At 38.2% G+C, this 19,168-nt stretch overlaps 3 protein-coding genes across 5 annotated transcripts; 2 read left to right on the top strand and 1 right to left on the bottom strand.

Moving 5' to 3' along the window:
- On the top strand, positions 1,336-5,163 carry LOC18781569 (cellulose synthase-like protein H1). 3 transcript variants are annotated; one of them, XM_020559711.1, is made up of 9 exons: positions 1,336-1,666; positions 1,752-2,076; positions 2,222-2,341; positions 2,399-2,527; positions 2,687-2,899; positions 3,169-3,274; positions 3,381-3,562; positions 3,845-4,195; positions 4,406-5,163. In XM_020559711.1, exons 1-9 carry the CDS (start codon positions 1,407-1,409, stop codon positions 4,982-4,984), a joined length of 2,265 nt encoding a protein of 754 aa, XP_020415300.1. In that variant the 5' UTR covers positions 1,336-1,406; the 3' UTR covers positions 4,985-5,163. The 3 variants fall into 3 exon arrangements, with proteins under 3 accessions (XP_020415300.1, XP_020415299.1, XP_020415301.1); XM_020559712.1 differs by having other exon boundaries at positions 1,337-1,666; positions 2,408-2,527; XM_020559710.1 differs by having other exon boundaries at positions 2,222-2,527.
- Positions 6,069-9,620, top strand: LOC18782321 (cell differentiation protein RCD1 homolog). Its single transcript, XM_020559713.1, has 9 exons — positions 6,069-6,561; positions 7,003-7,074; positions 7,322-7,414; positions 7,666-7,708; positions 8,168-8,274; positions 8,401-8,496; positions 8,885-9,075; positions 9,169-9,241; positions 9,397-9,620. Exons 1-9 carry the CDS (start codon positions 6,367-6,369, stop codon positions 9,532-9,534), a joined length of 1,008 nt encoding a protein of 335 aa, XP_020415302.1. The 5' UTR covers positions 6,069-6,366; the 3' UTR covers positions 9,535-9,620.
- Positions 10,165-12,977, bottom strand: LOC18783904. Its single transcript, XM_007215582.2, has 3 exons — positions 12,488-12,977; positions 10,738-11,843; positions 10,165-10,551 (listed from the first exon to the last, which is right to left on the bottom strand). Exons 1-3 carry the CDS (start codon positions 12,806-12,808, stop codon positions 10,350-10,352), a joined length of 1,629 nt encoding a protein of 542 aa, XP_007215644.1. The 5' UTR covers positions 12,809-12,977; the 3' UTR covers positions 10,165-10,349.

The following is a 19,168-nucleotide window of genomic DNA, read 5'->3' as shown; positions in this document are numbered from 1 at the left end:
AAAAAAACTATATGCCCCTGGTTAGCTTAAGAGCACTTTCATTCATCCTTTTTTTCTCTGGCAGAAAGAGGTTTAGGCTCCAAAAACAACCCTTATAAAGAAAAAGTTGCCATAACAAAAAGTGAGCCCACCAAACTGAACAAGTTGGAAGACAAAACTTGCTTCAACAAGCTGACATCAACGTAACGTTTAGCTTAAAAAACCTGTTGTGCATCGTGTATATGAAATAATTATTTCTATCGCATCTCATGACTGATGAAAATGAAAAAGATTTGTAGGGTTACTGTCACACCGACAGGCTCAAGATTTTGAGCATGTGAGTTTGGTGGACTGTGGTGGTCCAAAGACTTTGTCCATGATGGGACATAGTTGGATTATGTGACATTAATTGAGTTATGTGGGGACAAAAGAGTAGTAACATTGGTGGACCTAAGACTCTGTCCATGAGGATGAGGGAGCATAATTGAATTATGTGAGTTTAATTGAGTTGTGTGGGGGCGAGGAGTACTAACTAACAAGTTATTAGTTGTATAAATCGAGTAAACAATATGATTAATATTTAATGAATCTAGACTATAATATTAGTAAGTAAATACATTCGTTATAACATGACTGTCACACCGAAACATTACTCGTGAAGTAATTTTGACATAGTTGGGCTGACTCATTTCAGGTAGGTTGGATTTATGGGTCAGTCTCAGAAGATATCCTAACTGGGATGAAGATCCATGCAAGAGGCTGGAAGTCTATCTTATGCATGCTAGACCCACCAGGCTTTATGGGCTCTGCATTCTCATCTTCTCATGGTTTGTTGACCCAAAGGAAGAGATGGGTCACAGGCCACCTAGAAATTTTGTTCAGCAAAAATAGTCCCTTCTTTGCTACCCTCTATGCTAAGTTGGAGTTTAGGCAGTGCTTGGCCTGAACAATATCTATATTTGATTTACTACAGTCTAAGTCATATAATTTCCTACATAAAAACTAAAATAATAAATATAAATAAAAAAGGCTACAATCTTTTGTTATTTTTGTTCATGGTATCATGTGTTAGGACATCGTTAGTGTCAAAAAACTTAATATTGAACTGAGAACTATCCATAAAGAAGTCTCAAATACCATGTCAAACAACCATTAATCTTAAAAAACCTAAGCGGTTATAGAGGGAGCCAACAATCTACATCAAGCTTTGATGGTAAACTTACACCAAGCACATACATGTCAACTGGCCTTCATCTGTTTGTCAAAAGTTTTATTAATGGTTAATTAAGACAGATAACAATGATTGTTGACCAAAAAAGAAGAAGATAACAATGATTGATGCTGACGCCTGTCTGTCTATATAATCACTCAGTTGGCACTGGCGGCCTTGGACTGAAAATCTCATCCACACCTCTATCTGTTTCCAAATGGCTAATTCTCAATCTCTTCCTTTATGTGAAAAAACACCCCTTAAAATTAACACACTACAGAGAGCCCAGGAAATTGCAATTTTGTTCCTCTTCATCTGTCTCCTTGTTTATCGTCTCCTTTCCCTCACTGACCATGGTTTTGTCTGGCTTCTTGCCTTCCTGTGTGAGTCTTGGTTTACCTTCAATTGGGTTCTCACCCTCATCATCCAATGGACCCCTGTTGAATACAAAACTTACCCTCAAAACCTCTTGCAACAGTATGTCACTTCTCAATTATATATATTAATCTCTTGACCAAATTGATAACATGTTTGATTAATGTTAATAAATATGCTTAATTAGGGTGCCAGAGCTTCCTGCAGTGGACATGTTTGTGACAACAGCAGATGCAGAGCTAGAGCCGCCCATCATCACAGTGAACACAGTGCTCTCTCTTCTTGCTGTAGATTATCCATCTCACAAGCTAGCTTGCTATGTTTCTGATGATGGCTGCTCACCTCTCACCCTCTACTCTCTCACTGAAGCCTCTAAATTTGCTCAGTTTTGGGTACCCTTTTGCAAAAAGTATAATATTCAAGTTAGACCTCCATTCCGATACTTCTCTGGCAATTCCAAATTGCCGAGTGATAATCCAGTTGGGTTTCTACAAGAATGGACAAAAATGAAGGTAGAATTTGGCCTTATGCCTGTTTAAATTTGTATGTACCCGAACATAGTGAGCACCAAACAGAAGACAAAAGGTTCAAGATATCTAGCTAAGCTATCCTCATGCTCATGGTACAAATCTTTGTATGTCATCTTGGATTTTGTAGGATGAGTATCAAAAGCTCTGCCAAAAAATTGAAGTTGCTGTCCAAAATTTGGCAACCCTTGATTTTTCTGGAGACTATGTGGATTTTGCTGACAGAAGGAACCATCCCACCATAATCAAGGTGCTCTCTCTCTCTGTGTTTGAAAGATTGTCTTTTCAATCACTAATTGGGATAAAGTTTGCACAGGTAATATGGGAGAACAAAGAAAGACTTTCAAATAATGGGGTGCCACATTTAGTTTATGTAGCCAGGGAGAAGCGTTCAGATCAATCACATCACCACAAAGCTGGCGCCATGAATGTTTTGGTGAGAATTTCCTTTCAGCCAAAGAAAACCACAGTATTTCGCTTTTTAAATGTTTTAAATACATGTTGAATAAATTCTATTATAGTAATTGCATATATAATTTAATCAGAAATACCCTGATTTTCCAAGTGACCAATTTTTGAGTTTTATTATGTATAGACCAGGGTCTCTGGTGTGATGACAAATGCTCCATTTATGTTGAACGTCGACTGCGATATGTATGCCAACAATTCAAAGATCGTTCTGCATGCGATGTGCCTATTGCTTGGCTTCAAGCATGAAAAAGAAGGTGCATTTGTTCAGTGTCCACAAATGTTCTACGACACTTTGAAAGATGATCCATTTGGAAACCAACTGGTTCTCCCTCTAAAAGTGCGTATATTATATGTTTTAATTATTTGCTTGCGCTGTAGTAGTTTTTTTTCCTTTTCTGAATCGGATTTCACTTATGAGTGGATTTTAACGAGATCACGTTGTGGTACGGGGCTAGAATTTATACTCGTATTGATGTTGGCTTTTGTTTGAATGAAAGTCTTTCTTTGATAAAAACAAAAAATATTTTTGGATCTTTTGACCTAGACATGCATCGTTGATTTAGTTTAGGGACCTACCGTAATTGACTTTTGTGCTATCTTATGTAGACATCTTGGCCAGGGTTCGCTGGGATGCAAGGACCTCTCTATGCAGGGACCGGATGTTTTCAAAGACGTAAAGTTATCTACGGTTTTTCCTTGATAGATAGTGAAGGTACCTAAAATTCCTTATAAGTAGCACTCATTAGTCAAATATTGCTTTAATTATGTGGAGTAGTTTCATATCTATATATACTTTGATTAATTTTCTGACTTCCAAGGAAATCTGAGGGATGTGGCATTGGATAAAGAAAGGTTTGGAAATTCCACGGAGTTGATCGAATCAGCAACTCATACTTCATCAGAGAAAATTGATCATCCTCATGACCTTTCCAGTGCTGTTGAGGCAGCCAACCAAGTTGCTGGTTCTTCGTACGAGCACAGTACATTGTGGGGGACAAAGGTTTGAGCAATTAAATATGTTTTCTGTTCTTATATAAAAAAGAAAAAAATAAAAAATTTACTATATGACTCTTGGTTAGTTTAAGGGCTCGTTTGGAATTGATTTTGGAGATGTCAATAATCGCGTTTTATGAAGAAGCACACTTCTCACTAGAATCACTTAAAATCAATAAGAGTGATTATATAGAGAAGCATATGGTCAGAATCACTCATAAACGAGCCCTAAGTGTATCTCTCTCTCTCTCAAAAGTAATTTTTACATAGTTGGGCTGATTCATTTCAGGTAGGCTGGGTTTATGGGTCAGTCACAGAAGATATCCTAACTGGGATGAAGATCCATGCAAGGGGCTGGAAGTCTATCTTATGCATGCCAGACCCACCAGGCTTTATGGGTTCTGCACCCTCATCTTCTCATGTTATGTTGACCCAAAGGAAGAGATGGGTCACAGGCCTCCTAGAAATTTTGTTCAGCAAAAATAATCCCATCTTTGCTACCCTCTATGCTAAGTTGGAGTTTAGGCAGTGCTTGGCCTACACGACCGTGCTAATTTGGGGCCTAAATTCTATTCCTGATCTATGCTATACTATACTGCCAGCCTACTGTATCATCACCAACTCACATTTCTTGCCCAAGGTAAAACTAAGTCGTCTATTCATGTCATTTTAATTTTGTCAAATTCTGAAGTACTAATATACTATTTTATAACACAAATCCGTACAATAATGCTGAAGTCACAAAATACGTTCACAATCATTGTTGAAAAATCAATCAAATACTATCACCTCATTTTGTGAATACAAATTGGTATCTTGTTTTCAAGTTCGGATTCTATTTTTTATGTAGGTCAAAGAACCGGCTCTCATATTCTTCGTTGCCGTGTTTCTAATGAAGATTCTGTACACCCTACGTTTTTACCTGGGATTTGGCCTATCAATCAAGCAATGGTGGAACCATGTGAGAATGGGGCCATCGGGGAAAATACCCTATGTAACTGCATCGCTATTTGGAGTTGTAACCCTGGCATTCAAGCTTTTGGGTATATCTGAGGTGGCATTTGAAGTCACACAGAAGGACCAATATTCCTCTTCAAGTGATGACCAAGAAGATGATGTCAATGCTGGTAGGTTCACTTTTGATGAGTCTCCAATATTTGTGCCGGCCACAACTCTCCTGTTTGTGCACTTCACAGCCCTAGCCATGGGCTTGTTTGGGATGCAACCACCGGCTCATGGTGCGGATGGGGCGGGGCTAGGTGAGATGATGTGCTGTGTTTGGGTGGTGCTATGTTTTTGGCCATTTCTCAAAGGGTTGTTTGGGAAGGGCAAATATGGAATTCCAATGCCTACTATATTCAAATCAGCTGCCTTGGCCTTGCTTTTCATGCACTTCTGTGGAAGGATCCCTCTGCCACTGCGCCGCTGATGGACTATAGTTCCCCTTGGATAGGCTATATGATAAATTTTCCCTTATTGTTATTGTTTTTCCTAATTGTATTTTGTTTGAATAAGGAAAATACTTTCCTCCTTATCATGTAAATAGGAGATTCTACATTATTATGAATAGGAGTATGACGTGTGTGCATAAGTTTTTCTTTTTATATTTTTAATAAATTATTTTTGCATATGTATCAAACCGTGATTCGCAGGAAAGAGGAGTATCCCCTTAGAGGGAATGAGGTAAGCAGTATCCTTTGAATAATTATGAAGATTAACATGAACAATAGAATTGACATCAACCCCTTTTTCCTTAATTATTCACTATTTCTATGATGTTTTCACATTTTGTTAAATTTAATTTATTTTGTATCATTCAAATATTTTATACAAAAATTTAAGTTATTTTGTATCATCCAATCCAAACAGCTTCTTGGGTTTATTAAATGTTTGTTGTAGGCTTGAGGGACGTCGGAAAAGAGGACAAAAGCTAGCCTAGTTTGCATGGCAGCATATGGAAGGGCAATTAACCTAACTAATTTACTATTTTCTTTTATCCTTTTCTTGTCAGCTTGTGTAATAAATAAATGCTCACATTTTACTTATAAATAATAATCTACTCTTGTACAAGGCAAATTCATTATTCATATTGTGAAGTTCTTTTTTGTAGTTATAATATTTGGGAAAAGAGAATTATTGAAACTTCCATTATGCCTTAATTAACCAATAAAATGGTTATTATAATACAAAACTACAACTATCCACACATGTTATAAAAAATAAAAAAGCTGTAAAATCACAATAAGCATTTATGACTAATTCCAACCAAAATGGACTAAATACAACAAAAATTAAGAATTTTGACTCCCACTAATTACAATTAGATTCTAATTACGGACGAGAGATCAATGAATGATACATGTAAATGGGTTGCAGCATAATTAAGTAGAATTCAAACTATGAGATTTAAGGAATTCTCCTTTAATCTAACGCGCTTTCTCACCCACGGTTAAGAGGACTCAAGCAAAACATTGGGCCCCCATGTATTTTACGAGTGAAAGTCTAGCGGAGTATGCAAGGCGCACACAATAAATATTCCGAAAATTACGGAATCAAAAAAAGATAAACCTATATCCAAAAACAAGGAAAGAAAGTAAAATAAATACCAAAAGGCCACTTTTGCCAGGCTATAAAAACTCAATAAGAGGCCTTCTTGAAGGAGTCCAAGTCCTAACCAAACGCCTCCATACCAATCCTCTCACTCCCTTCCCTCACTACACACACTAAACAAGAAAATGGAGATCTGAAGAGACCAAGGCATTTTCTTCTCTTTTATTGTTTGGCATTGTTAATTCATTTCTCCAATAATTAATGGCTATCATCACTGAGTCTTTGCTCGGCGATCAATCATCATCACGGCCACCGGAAGCTACATCGGGTCAAAACAACTCAGAGTCGACCCGGCCTAATGACGCTGACCCGTTCAAAAAGGTGAATGTGGAGCAGTGGATTCTTGAGCTTCGCGATAGACGTACCCGAGAAAACGCACTGCAACGCCTCTCTAAGGTAATGACTGATCATGATCACATACACATTTATCATTTTCGTATCTAATTTCTTTTCTTATGTTTATGCATTTCATATACATATATTTCTCGGTATACTTTTGTACATGATTCATGTCGCTCAAAACGATTTCATAGTATTAGCCCTATAATTTTTCAAGATAAAAAAATGTATTTGCATGTCATGTTCCCAGTCTATATCTGCCACGTGCTTTGTACGAGCAAATCTCTGTGGTTAGTTTAGTCACATGTGCAGAGATTAGTCAAGTTGGTTAGAGGGATGTGCTCCGACTCTTCCAATTTTCCGTCTTGTAATTTATAATATTACTTGTATAAAAAATAAAAAATAAAAGTTTAGCCACATGCATATATATTACTGGGTACTTTTTTTGTTTCTCTCTATTTTAATTTTTATTAATTGTTTGTGTTCCTCAATATACAGATCAGGGAAATTCGTGAGGACTTGGCTCCATTGCTGTGGCATTCCTTTGGCACCACATATACATTGTTAAAGGTATGGCACGTAACTTGGAATTTTTTTTTTTTTTTTGGGTGAAATGGGTGGGATTAATCCTTAAACACAAAAACACTAAATGACAGAGATAACTTGGATGATTGAGTTAGCTATATAAGATTTTGTTCCCTATATATATATATATATATATATATATATATATATATTATGATGTTTCTCATTGAAAATTTTCTTAATTTTCGAGATTGATATTCATGATGATTTATTTATATTTTCATCATTTTAGGAAATACTTGAGGTGTACCCAATGGTCACATCTCCACATCTTCTTACTCAGGAGGCATCAAATCGAGCATGCAACACACTCTCTCTATATCAGGTTATATCTACCTACCTATATGTACTCGATCTATCATTTTTGTTTTCTCTTTAATTCTCATGTCATTATCTTCATACTTTAATTCAAGAGAACTTTTGACGACATACATTTTAGGAATTAATGATAATGATGGTTTTTATGAATTCTTTATTCTTGTAATGAATTATTACCTATGAAAGTAAGCTTAAATTGTCATGTTGCTTTTGTACAAGTAAATGGCATTTAATATGTTTACTATTTTGTTTTTACAGTGCGTAGCTGCTCATCCGGAGACAAGAAATCTATTTGTCAAAGGTAAGTTTGTTAAAATAATGGGCTCGTTTAGCTCCTACGATTGGAATGAATTGAATAAGTCACTAAATCTAAGGTATGTTGAAGGAGAAAATGAAAGTAGATGTGAATAATTTTTTATTTTTGGGGGATTCAGAGGGATATAAGTTATAAAATGTTATTATCCTACTATTTGCTTGGGATTAGATGAGACAAGTTTTCTTCATGAGTAATCCATTTTCTACGCCTTCAAATTGGTAAAAAAAAATTCATTTCTTAGTCAAAACATGCTTTAAATATAGGGAGTTATCCTATCAAATCCAGTACTAGACACCAGACGAGCCCCAGGTATGAGGACTTCATTTACTTTTGGGACGTATCTTACTAGAAGAGGGCTTCCTATAAAGTAACGAGAGGAAGTTATAGTTTGAGTTTTGTAGTCATGCAATGCATATAATTGAATTGTATACATGCTGTGTGCAGCCAACATTCCAATGTATATCTACCCTTTCCTCGGCACTAAGAGCAAGGAAAAACCTTATGAATATCTGAGGCTGTCCAGCTTGGGTGTTATTGGTGCCCTTGTGAAGGTATATGTATGAAATTATGTTTATGCCTTCAATCCCATTTTCATTCCCTTCTATTTTTGAACAATTTAATCTTCTTTAACTTAATGAAATAATGATAATTTGGATCCCCTTTTCCTCCTTGTTCAGGATAATGATGAAGACATCATCACTTTCCTTCTCCAAACTCAAGTGTTCTGCTACTGCATCCGCTGCATTGAAGTTGGCACTATACTGTCAAGAACTGTAAGTAACAAGGAAGTCTATACATACAATTGTTCCAAAACTCATGGCTGTAATTTGGGAATTTCTGTATAGTAATTTAAGTAGCAATTGTTACTTGAATTTAGTAAATTGGAAACAAAACACACAGATAACAGGAATTTTCTGCCTGGAATAGGCAATTTTTTATTATATAAGCAATACTAGGGGATGGGTTAAATCAAATCTAGGACCTCGGATGATGCAGGACCAAATTCTTTTAACTACTTGAGATACAAGTCCCTTGCTTTTTTTTTTGTTTGTTTTTTTTTCGGGTACAAAGGGAAATCCCAATTTGAATTGCACCCTTTTTGCATCTCTGTCTCCTTGTTTGATCGTAAGGCTTAAGATTGATGTGCCTTTGAATGCACAGGTGGCCACATTCATAATTGAAAGAATTCTGATCAGTGATCAGGGAATGAAGTACTGCATCACTTTCGCGGATAGATTCTATGTCATCACTCAAGTTCTTAGCAGGATGCTCGATAAGCTTCCCGAAGAACCCTCCCACCGGCTGCTCAAGCTCATCATTCACTGCTTTCTCAGGCTCTCAGATGGTCTAACGTTAGTAATTAAGTTATTCTTAAGGGTCAAGAGATATTGGCATTACTTTCATTTGTTTGATTATAAGCAAATTTGGGTTTGAAATTTTCACAGCAGGGACGTTGACAGCTTAAGCCTATGTCTCCCTAGGAGCTTGAGGGATTCTAGAGTCATTAACCTCGTCTCTGTAAGTTCTTGACATACTTTGAACACTTCTATAATGGTGGATTAATTAAACCCGGTTCATAATTTTTTTTTGTTCCCATTGCCGAGAGGTATTTAAGATATCTGAGTTTCACATCAGAACCCCAAGATTCATACTGAGACACTTCTATTTTCCAGGATGACCCGGTAGCCATGTCGTATCTGAGGCGCCTGTATTGCAACGTTGCAGCAGGGAGGAAGCCTAATGGAGCAGCTGGGAAGCAGCCTAATGGAGCATCAGGTGCCGAGTCCAATGGTCGCGTGGCTAAAGGCTGAATGGCAAACCATGGTATCCATCGATGCTGATCAGGCACCACCACCACAAAAGAATTACCATCCACACAGAATGAAGAATATAGTCGTACTTTCTTTCTCGTTGTAATTCTCGTGTATCAAGTTTTAGACTAAATGCAACTGTAGACTCTTAGTTTTTAATGTTAATTGCTTTGTTTCTGAATGCTTTTAGCATGAATTAGAATCAGTGTTTGATTTTAAGAAAGGTGCAATGGGATTTAGCCATTGTCTTTGTGAATCACATGTCTGCCGGGATAAGCGCAACATTGTCCCACATCGACGCTGGACAGAGATAAGTGCTGTTCATAAAGTTCACTCGCAGTTGAATAGGATCTGTTTTATAGGTTGTACATCTGTATCCTTGATTACTAAGGCGACAGGAACCAAAGTCTGGTGGATGAACTATGACCGTTGTTATCAGAGCGTGATTAGCAGCTTCGTGGTCTCCGGTCATTGTGGCAGTAGATGATCGTTCTCAGCCGCTGATCAAGCTGGCTGGGGTGGTCACACAGTTGTCCGGCAGACACACAACGCCCCTTATTCTATAAATTCACTTTCTTCCTCAACAAAATTGCTATAGCAAATTAGTATTTTGAACCATAAAAAATATAATTGAAGTAAGGGTTAGTGGGCATTCAACCAATTCTCATTTCTTTCTAATCTGGCTTACCATTTCTACATAAGATTATAAAACAAAAAATAATAAATACAAAATTGTGAATAAATGGAACAAATAGATCTAGAATACAGCATGAACAGCAGACATTGCATTGATAGAAACTCAAACAAATTAGGTCTCAATCTTGGGAATGCGAATGTAATTCATCTCGCTTGGGAGGAATTGAAAGACTGCTTTCAAGCATAAAAGAGAGATCATGCATCTGTGACATTATTCTCTCCGCATCTTCAGATTTTGACCCTGCTCTTGCACCAGAAACATCTCCACCCTCCGCAACATCTTCAGATTTTTTTTCATCTTTTGTGCTCAGATCAGCCAAACTAAACATGCAACAGAAAATATGGTTAAGATAGGTTGTTCAAAGTACGAATCAAAGCCTTTTTCATCAAGTTTCATGTACTACATTCACAAATGCAAACATTAAACATTCAAATAAGTTTCACGGTAGTTCAAACCAGGATTCTGAAGCTATAATAACAGCCAAATAGGTAGGCTCAAGCACGCACCTGTCTAAAACAGAGGAGTCTGCCTGCTTCATATCCACTACAGTTGAACCATTGGAACTGTTAAATGCTCCTGCTGAGAAATCCGGTTGGGATAAGCTACCAAAATTCAAGTCCCCGGAGTTGCTAGCTGTGCCGAACAAATCCACTACAGAAGTCTGGTCAACAGGTGTCGTCTGATTAGTACTTTGTTTTAAAGAACTATCAACAAGATTTGGTGCACTATTTGAGGTCGCAAAATCATTCCAAGCATCAAATGAATCCTCATCCTCATCAGTAGTCTTATTATCAGGGGCATTGTTGCTAGTGGTCTGTAATTGATTGTCTTGAACCCTATCAACATCAGCAGGAAAAGAGTTATTCACATTCTCAGTTATACCCTTCACCTCAGCAAGCGTTTCAAACTGTTCAGGACCTCCAGCAAACCCAGAGTTGGAAACACCCAATAGATCACCTCGAAACCAGTCGGTAGTCAAGGGTGCAGACCCAGTCATACTATGGTTTGATTTTTCATCAGTTGAGTGTACTGCAGATCCGAATACTGTGTCTATGTGGGCTGAAAGATCCACCGTGGAACCCACAAAGGGGTCAATTACTTTTGACTCTTGGGGAATGTTTTCAGAAGCTTGATGAAGGTTTTCAGAAGCATGAGGAAGAGTTTCAGAAGCATGAGGAAGGGTTTCAGAAGCAGCAGACTGAAAATTTGCCGCCCAACCTGAAAAGGAATCACCACTCTCTCCTTCAGTAGACTCCACAACTGTCTCAAAAGGCTGTACATTCTCAAACAAACTAAGAGTTTCACGAACTTCGAAAGCATTAATTTCTTCACCGGTAGTCTGTGTGCTAGACTCAAACAGCTGCTCTTCAGAAATATTAACTGCGGCATCTTTTTTTCCTTCAGAAAAAAAGTTGTCGAGATTGACTCCGGCCAAATCTGGTAAGCTTTTGGGCTGAGTAGGTGTCTCATTTGAGAAATCAGTCTCAACTTTCTCTGGCTTAGAGGTCCATTTTATTTCAAGATTCAAAAGATCAGAGAGACTTAAATCATCCTTCCGAGCAGTCTGTCCTCTGTTGAACTCATCTGCTCCAGTGGGTAATTCTACTATCTCCTGCATACCAAAGTCTCAAACTTCACTAAGTCTTCTCTATTTAAAGTATACAGCCTACGTTGATGACAGAACAATACTCCTCATCTTTAGCAAACAAAACTATAATTTCTGACATATGTGATATGAGTTCAGAATAAATGGACAAAAATCTGTGGCACCTAAGAAAGTTCTGAGTGTGATCTGTTCATAATCTTTAGTGCCAAGTAGACTCTGATGCAAAAATCATATACAACGTACTATCCTAAATTTCTGCATAATCCCAAAATTGGCTTCAAGCTTTTAGTTTTTTTATACACTACATGATAACACAAATAGCTTCAAATAGGATATGTGAAATCAACTTCATCACTCCGCCGGGCTTCTAGAAAGAGCTCGTAAAACAAATTACGAAAACAGTCAAAGCTTCAATCTTTTTCATCATCTAGAAGCGAGATGATATAATTTCTTAAATTTCCTGTTTTTTTTCTTCTTCTAATTTCCCCAGAAATAAAAATAACTTCATTCCAGAAAAGCAATTAGGGAATCTAAATTTCATTTCTTTCTCGTTTTCCCTTCAACCAAACACAACAAGAACCCCTTTTTTTCCTCTCTTAACCTCAATTTTCTCATCAACCAAACAAAACATACAAAATTAAGTCGCATACCGATCCATCCAAGCTCAGGGACTTGAGCAACCACCGGTAGCCAAAAGTGTCGCGAAAATTGATGGGGTCAGGAGGGAGGTCCTTGCAATGTTCTCTGCCACAGAAGGCGCAAATAAGTGACTGAACGCCCCTCAGCAATCTGCCCTTGCAATGCTTGCACCGTAGGTACGGCGGGGATGGATCCAAATCCGCTATGGTTTCTTCGACGGATGGTAGATTTGGCAACGGCGTGTCGTCTGGGTCATACGACGACATCTTCGCTTCTCTCCGAAGCGAGATCTGCACCTCCTTTATCATATCCGTCGGGATTTCCATCGCCATTTTCAGGCTTGCTGGTCTCTCCCTCTCTCTGTCTCAGGGTTTGGGATAGGGCGGTGGTTCAGTGACTGGGTCACAGAGTTACTATATCGCATAGTATTACTTCCCACCAGTTTCTGTTGAATTCTCTGTGTTCACTCGGGATACGGTGGTAATTCTGAAAATAAATAAATAAATAAAATTTAAATTCAGCTCTGTATTCTTATTTTGCTTTTTTTTTTTTTTAAATACTAGTCACACACTTTCGCACATGTTAGAGGCTTTTTTAAAAAAAAATGTATTTTAAAATTAAAAAAAATAATGGATAGTTGTGTTGTATTCCATAAAAATAGTGTGAATTTATTATATTATCCCAATTTAATTAATCATTTCAATTCTTAATGTTTGCATTAACCAAAGATATTTTCTGGTATTTTGAATGTTTCACTATTATCTGTCTTTTGCTTTTTATATATAGATAACTTATTTCAAACTAAAAGGATAAAAAATCATTAAAACAACATTGCTTTTGTGTGGAACAAATGTATATTTTAACTAATCATGTCAAAAAAACTCAACACTAACTTCTGTTTACACTGGTTAATATAAACTAAAAACTAGTTCTCAGTTGTTGTGCAAGAATCAAAATTGGATTTGAACTAACACCAAGTTAAAAAATAACAAAAATAGTTACTTTAATTATTAAATTTGTTAAAAACAAATAATAATAAAGGTTGAAAATGTAAGAGTTGTTGTAAAGAAGAAACATGTGGAGCCCACATTTATGGGGCCCACAAAGAAAATTAAGCAAAGTATTTGGAGGTTTATCAGCTGCACACTCACGGATGTGTATTGTAGAATCACGGGTGCCATTTAACATGTCTATAAATAGAGAAAGAAGAAGAGAGAAAGAAAATAGGAAAAAAAGAAGAAAAGGAAAGGAGGAAAGAGAGAGAAGAGGAAAGAAGAGGGTAAGTAAGCAGAGAGAAAATTCAGTGAGTCACACATATTGTAAACACTATTGTAGTCATATTATTATATAGTGAAAAGTTACTGTTGCTGCTCTCCGAGGACGTATGCAGCTCAAAATTCGCACATATCCCAGGTTATTTTATAACACGTTATCAGCACGATAGTCTCTCCTTTTATTTCTGAAATTTTTCAACTCAACACTATATAATATACTATATTTATCTGCTTCTCTATTACTAACCATTAACAAAAATGGACCCTTGGTAATACTAAACATATTATCAGTGGGAGACCGTTACTAATACTAACTTTTTTTTCTTATTCGGTAGTGGTTTTAACCCCACATTTAATTTTATTTATGGTATGGTGTAGGCTTATTACCCATACGGCAATATTTATTTAAAGGGTGGTGCGGGTTTATCGTCCACGCCTTTACTTTTATTTAAATGTATGGAGCAGAATTAGTGCACATACAAGCACATTACCGCACATTTAAGGTATGGTGCGGGTTTATCGTCCATACCAGCAAATTCATAACACTTTACTTTTATCATCAATTAATATACCTGAATAATGAGGACCTGAAATTCCTATTAATAAGTGGCTTAATATTCCAGATCTCGAGCCTAAAGTTTTGGATGGCAAATTTGGCAAAACTAGAGTTTGCTGCCTTGGACCTTTCCGAGGACAACTATTTATCATGGGTCCTGGATGCCAAAATTCATCTACGAGCCAATGGCCTCGGACAAACAATTGTAGATGAGAATGATGCTTCGCCTGAAGAGAATGCGAAGGCCATGATCTTTCTTCGCCGCCACATCCATGAAGCGCTGAAGAGCGAATATGTGGTGGTTGATGAACCGTTGGTTCTGTGGAAAGCTCTAGGTGAAAGATACGATCACCAGAAGACGGTGACTCTCCCAAGAGCTAGATACGAATGGACTCACTTGAGATTTCAAGATTTCAAGATTTCAAGTCAGTGTCCGAGTATAACTCTGCTATGCACAGAATTACCTCATTAATGAGGCTATGTGGGGAAAATATATCTGATGAGGATATGCTCGAAAAAACTCTGAGCACTTTTCATGCTTCAAATGTCCTCCTTCAGCAGCAATACAGACATAGCGGTTTCAAGAAGTACTCGGAACTTGTATCTTGCCTCTTGTTAGCTGAGCAGAATAATGAGCTCTTATTAAAGAATCACCAATCTCGCCCAACGGGCTCAGCACCACTTCCTGAAATAAATGCTGCATCTCAGAAAGTGAATGCCACTTCATCTCGTGGCAGTATCTACAAACGTGAGCGAGGGGGCAAGCGTGGCCACTGGCAAGGAAGTAGAAAAAATCGTGGTGCTCGTTCAGAGGGTTTAGGTCCAAGGAGCGGTCCATCCACGAATGGCAAAAATGCATCCCATAATAAGGGAAAGGCACAGATGAGCCATGTGCCTAGAAATGTTGAAAGCCCTTGTCACAGATGTGGTGCAAAGGGACATTGAGTGCGCGCATGTCGTACGCCCAGGCATTTGGCGGATCTCTATCAAGCTTCACTTAAGAACAGGAAAGTGGAGATAAATTACATTGATCATGCTCCGCCAGCCACAGATGGCTCATCAGAAATATCACGTCAGCTAAACAAGACGCATCTAGATGTTTCTGATTTTGTTACTGAAAGAGGGAATGAAGGTTATGTGTCCGAATTAGATTAAATTCCTTAATATACTATTTGTATTAGCTGAAGTGTTGTTTAAATTTCAATCAAATAAAAGTGGTAATGTTTTCTTCTTTATTAATCCAGCTTATTTTACTTATTTGGTGGCATGGATGCAAATTATGGATGCCCTCAAAACAAAGGCTATGGCAGAGATATTTGTCTCGCAGACAGCGCAACTACTCATACGATCCTTCAAGATCGGAAGTATTTCTCAAAATTAATGCTTACAAAAGCAAAGGTAACAACCATATCAGGTCCTGCAAATCTGATTGAAGGTTCAGGAATAGCCCAAATTATGTTACCGAATGGAACAATACTGTCCATTCCAGATGCTTTGTATTCATCTAACTCCAGAAGGAATCTGTTGAGTTTCAAAGATATACGTTTGAATGGCTACCATGTTGAAACAAAGAAAGAGGAAAACATGGAATATCTTTGTATTACCTCCAGTGATACTCAAAAGCGTATACTGGAAAAGCTTTGTGAGCTCTCATCAGGGTTGTATTACACAACCATACGGACAATTGAGGCACATAGTGTCATGGACCAAGAGTCCACTGACTCAAATGCTTTTAAGCTTTGGCATGACAGGTTGGGTCATCCTGGATCCACCATGATGCGCAGGATCATCACCAACTCTAAAGGACATCCCTTGTTGACTAAACACATTATGTTATCAAGCGACATCTTTTGCCAAGCTTGTTCACAAGGGAAGTTGGTGATCAGACCATCACAACCAAAGGTTGATGTTGAGTCTCCATCATTTTTGCAGAGAATTCAAGGGGACATTTGTGGACCCATTCATCCCCCATGTGGACCATTTCGGTACTTTATGGTCTTGGTAGACGCATCTACCCGATGGTCACATGTTTGTCTTTTATCTACTCGGAATATGGCATTTGCTAGGCTTTTGGCTCAGATAATTAAATTACGAGCCCAATTCCCAGATTATCCCATTAAGTCAATCAGACTCGATAATGCTGGTGAATTTACATCTCAGACTTTTGATGACTACTGCATGTCACTAGGCATTGATATTGAACATCCTGTTCCCCATGTGCATACTCAAAATGGCTTGGCAGAAGCTTTAATTAAACGCCTTCAATTGATAGCACGCACTTTGCTAATGAAAACAAAGTTGCCAGTTTCTGCTTGGGGATATGCCATTTTACATGCAGCATCGCTTGTGCGATTGAGGCCCGTCACCAACAATCAATGTTCTCCAATACAACTCGTATTGGGAAATCAACCAAACATTTCACATTTAAGAATTTTTGGGTGTGCGGTATATGTGCCCATTGCACCACCGCAACGTACTAAGATGGGCCCTCAACGCAGATTGGGAATTTATGTTGGTTTTGATTCACCATCTATCATCAGATACTTGGCACCCCTGACGGGTGATATTTTTACCGCACGATTTGCGGATTGTGATTTTGATAAGACAATCTTCCCACCATTAGGGGGAGAAAAATCTGTGTCTAAAGAACAAGGCAAACTCATTCCTGAAAAACGACATGAATTATCCTGGAATGTATCCACATTGTCTCATCTCGATCCTCATACTACTCAATGCGAAAACGAAGTGAGAAGGATCGTTCACCTCCAAAGTATTGCCAATCAGATGCCAGATGCATTTAATGATGCAGCAAAGGTGACGAAATCTCATATCCCAGCTGCAAATACACCCGCACGGATTGATGTCCATAATGGACAAAGCAATGTCCCAGCAAATGGTTCATCTGCTGCACGCCTGAAACGTGGCAGACCACTAGGCTCAAAGGATTCAATTCCTCGAAAGAGGAAGTTGATGGACAAAATGAATCCAAATGAAATAAATAGAGAGCCCACAATTCATAATTCAAATGCCCCCAAAGAGGGACAGATACTTCTTGACAAGGAAAACGTCATTGGTGAGACAAGTGCCCCTGGAGTGGCAACCGTACCTGAAAGTCAAGAAATCTCCATAAATTATACATCCACTGATGAATTGTGGAGTAGAAATGAGATGATCATCGATGATATATTTGCATTCTCAGTGGCTGCTGAGATCATAAAAGATGATGATATTGAGCCGTGCTCTATTAATGAATGTACACAGAGACAAGATTGGCCCAAGTGGAAAGATGCAATCCAGGCAGAATTAAATTCTTTGGAAAAAAGGAGTGTTTTTGGACATATTAGTCCAACTCCACCCAATGTGAACCCTGTAGGTTACAAGTGGGTATTTACAAGAAAGCGCAATGAGAAAAATGAGATCTCAAGGTATAAAGCGCGACTCGTTGCGCAAGGTTTTTCATAAAGGCCTGGAATTGATTATGTGGAAATGTACTCTCCAGTAATGGACACAATTACATTCCGTTACCTAATAAGTTTGGCGGTTTCAGAAAAACTTGAAATGAGACTCATGGATGTCATTACCGCATATTTGTATGGAGAATTGGATACAGATATATACATGAAAGTTCCAGAAGGATTCAGGTTGCCTGAAGCAGCCAGAAACAAACCACGGGACATGTTCTCAGTTAAATTGAGAAAATCATTATACGGGCTAAAACAATCTGGACGAATGTGGTACAATCGTCTCAGTAAGTATTTACTGAAGGACACAAATGATCCTATTTGCCCATGTGTGTTTATTAAGAAATCAGAGTCTGAATTTGCGATAGTGGCAGTATATGTCGACGACATGAATCTAATTGGAACTTCTGAAGAGCTTCAAAAGACTGTTGATTATCTCAAACGTGAGTTTGAGATGAAGGACCTTGGAAAGACAAAATATTGTCTTGGCTTGCAGATTGAGCACAGTGCTAATGGAATTTTGGTGCATCAATCAACTTATACTGAGAAAGTATTGGAACGGTTTGGCATGGATAAAGCCCATCCACTTAGCACTCCAATGGTCGTTCGATCGCTTGACACTAAGAAAGACCCATATCGTCCAAAAGAGAATGATGAAATGGTCCTTGGTCCAGAAGTACCATATCTTAGTGCAATAGGTGCCTTATTGTACCTAGCACAATGTACCAGACCAGACATATCATTCTCAGTAAATCTGTTAGCAAGGTACAGTTCTGCTCCAACAAGACGACACTGGACCGGCATCAAACATGTTCTACGATACCTTCGTGGGACAACAGACATGGGGTTATTCTATTCCAGTGAATCGACCAATGCCCAGAGTATTATTGGTTATGCTGATGCAGGATATCTCTCTGATCCACATCAAGGACGATCACGGACTGGGTATGTATTTACATGTGGAGGAACTGCGATCTCATGGCGCTCAACAAAACAAACATTAGTGGCCACATCTTCTAATCACTCAGAAATACTTGCCCTCCATGAAGCCAGTCGTGAATGCGTTTGGTTAAGGTCGGTAATCCATCACATCCGAAGCACATGTGCCCTACCCTCAACAACAGACACTCCAACAATTCTGAATGAGGACAATGCAGCTTGTATTGCTCAGATCACAGGAGGATATATTAAGGGTGACAGGACCAAGCACATATCACCAAAGTTTTTCTATACACATGAGCTCCAGAAGAGTCAAGAAATCAAAGTCAGACAAATCCGTTCAAGTGATAACCTGGCAGATCTCTTCACTAAATCATTGCCGAAATGTACATTCCAAAAGTTAGTGCATGGCATCGGATTACGACAACTCTGCAAGCAATCAAGTTGGAGCATGCAAAATCA

The sequence above is a fragment of the Prunus persica genome, chromosome G3 (genome assembly GCF_000346465.2).
Source record: "Prunus persica cultivar Lovell chromosome G3, Prunus_persica_NCBIv2, whole genome shotgun sequence".
Classification (NCBI taxonomy): domain Eukaryota; kingdom Viridiplantae; phylum Streptophyta; class Magnoliopsida; order Rosales; family Rosaceae; genus Prunus; species Prunus persica.
Note: the sequence above shows the minus strand (reverse complement) of the source record. Positions and strands in the feature narration are given on the sequence as shown.